Source organism: Malurus melanocephalus, unplaced genomic scaffold (genome assembly GCF_030028575.1).
Source record: "Malurus melanocephalus ecotype Western Australia unplaced genomic scaffold, MMel_1.1 scaffold_34, whole genome shotgun sequence".
Taxonomy (NCBI): Eukaryota; Metazoa; Chordata; class Aves; order Passeriformes; family Maluridae; genus Malurus; species Malurus melanocephalus.
The window spans coordinates 1,442,872-1,445,057 of NW_026623266.1; the positions used below are offsets into that span (position 1 = coordinate 1,442,872).

General features: G+C 46.4%; 1 protein-coding gene across 2 annotated transcripts in view; it reads left to right on the forward strand.

The window, feature by feature from the left end:
- Positions 1–2,029: 2,029 nt before the first annotated feature.
- Positions 2,030–2,186, forward strand: part of EED (embryonic ectoderm development) — a 17,495-nt gene continuing 17,338 nt past the window's right edge. For both annotated transcript variants that reach the window (XM_057364064.1, XM_057364065.1), the window contains exon 1: positions 2,030–2,167. In XM_057364064.1, the coding sequence (XP_057220047.1) occupies positions 2,048–2,167 (120 nt within the window). In that variant the 5' untranslated portion in view covers positions 2,030–2,047. The remainder of the gene's footprint in view (positions 2,168–2,186) is intronic.

A 2,186-nucleotide genomic window follows, 5' to 3' on the forward strand; every position in this document is an offset into this window, starting at 1 on the left:
GAATGATCCAGAAATACTGTGCTAAGTATTGAAAAAAACCCAAAACCCAAAAAACCCCAGACCATCTGTTAAGACCCCATATCTTCGAGACATTCCAGAATTTTTTTGACATTTATTACTGCAATCCCATGATAACTCACATTTGGCAAAATCTTTGTATATATATTAAATCCAGCCTYCCAAGCACCCACCATGTGCTTTTAAATCACTACTTGAAACTGACTGCAGATTTAAAAAAATATTTTATTGTTCTCCTGCTCTCCTCTATATACTATATCAAGGGCCCTATTACTTYTCAGTTAGTATGTGCATGGTATTAATATATTTTTTCTTAATACCCCTKTGGGATGTAAGAAATGCTTCTCTCATGACACTGTTGAGAAACTGAGGCAGAGAAAAGCATGGAGGCTTTCCAAAGAGAATCTCAGCATAGCACAAATCGAAGCAAATTCCCTGAATTTTCAAGCTTGTGTTTAACCACACAACTAATTCTCTAAATGGAAGCTTGATGAAGTGTACTCTGACATTTGGAAATTGGGCTCCTCTGGTGCACCAGCCTTCATGTCTTCCAAGAAAGAAAAAAAAAAAAAAGGCAAGTGATTAAGAAATGTCTAGAGGGGGAAGCAGAGCTATCACCTGGTGAAGGAAGTTCTTCGGCACCTGGCAGATAGGAGAAGGCACAGACCTGCCAGGACACAGCAGTTTGTGAGGGTGATGAGCTGATTGATTCTGRGAGTGGGTGAGGAACCTTTCTGCAYGCTGGCCAAGAAGTACAGGCTATCTGAGACTTCCACTTTCCTCATTCCTCATAAATGTGGTGGAGTTGAATGTACAGCTCAGCTGGCCATCAGGAGCACGTCAGCTGACAGCTGCGGGTCAAAGGGGAGCTGTCTTCTCCCCTGTAGCTCAAGGGAACCCATAGGGAGAAGTTAAACACTCTCTCTGCTGAAAACTTTGTGCCTGTCCTTCTTTCAACAAATCTGCAGAACAGCAGTGATTTAGTCTTAATTAGAAGACACCGGTCTGAAAAACATCCTGTCTTATTTTAGAAACAAGCCTRTATATTTTCCCACAAACACTTCTATCAAAACCTCAATCTTACAGCACAGACCTAGGCAGGGCTTTTACCTGTAAACTACCACCTTTTGCTATATATTGTGTAATGTTTCACTGGAGCCTCCAGTTGTGCAGCAGAAAAGAGAGACTGTTTATTGCTAAAAACACTATCCTACATGCACCATTTGAAGAAAATCTCTTCCTTTTTATCTCTGAAGTTTATGCGAGATTAGGTTTTATATACAAGGCATGGCTCACTTCTGTCATTGCCCTCAAAGCTTTTTCGAGACTGGAATGTCTCCCTCAGGGAGAAGACTTGTTTCTGCCTCTACAAGTATAACAGATAAGATGCTGTGTGCCTGTAGGCAGATTTTTTTCCCTTTACAAGTTATTTTTTTTTAATTTACTGTTTATAATTATTATGGCTCTGGGACCTGTGGTTTGTGAATSAACAAATAGATAAATAAATAAATAACTGGCAATTGCAGTTATTTAATTTATAGCTGCAGAAAGAGCTTGCCARGGAATACAAAAGTGGGTAGCACAGAACCTCTACTTTCCTTATCCGGAAACACTATCTGCAGACTAAAGGAYTTTTGTGGAGTAAAGAGACAAAACCCCAACAAACCCTTCAGGCACAAGAAAAGGGGGTTAACACCCGTGGTGAAAGGGGCTGTTTGTTTCTCCCTCACAAGCGTGCTCGGCGCTAGGCAAGTGCCACCACGCTGCCGTGCTGTGAACACGCGGGTTAAATCACGGCTGAGTTCCCCAGAGCGAGCGGGGTCCCTCAGCCCCTGAGGCGGCGGGAAAGGCGCTTTTCCAGCGGCGGGAAGGCGGCTTTTCCAGCGGCGGGAAGGTGGCTTTTCCAGCGGCGGGAAAGGCGCTCCTCTGGCGGCCCCGGCCCGGGCAGGGGGGGCGCTTTACGGCAGAGCCGTTCCGCCTGCCCGTCCGCGCTTTGCGGCTGCGTGGCGGTGGGTGGGGGGCGGGGAAGATGTCTGAGCGGGGAGAAGCCCCGGCGGCGGCGGCACCGGCGGGAGAGATGCCGGCGAAGAAGCAGAAGCTGAGCAGCGACGAGAACAGTAACCCCGGGGACCTGTCCGGCGATGAGAACGTGAGGCCAGGCGAAGGGG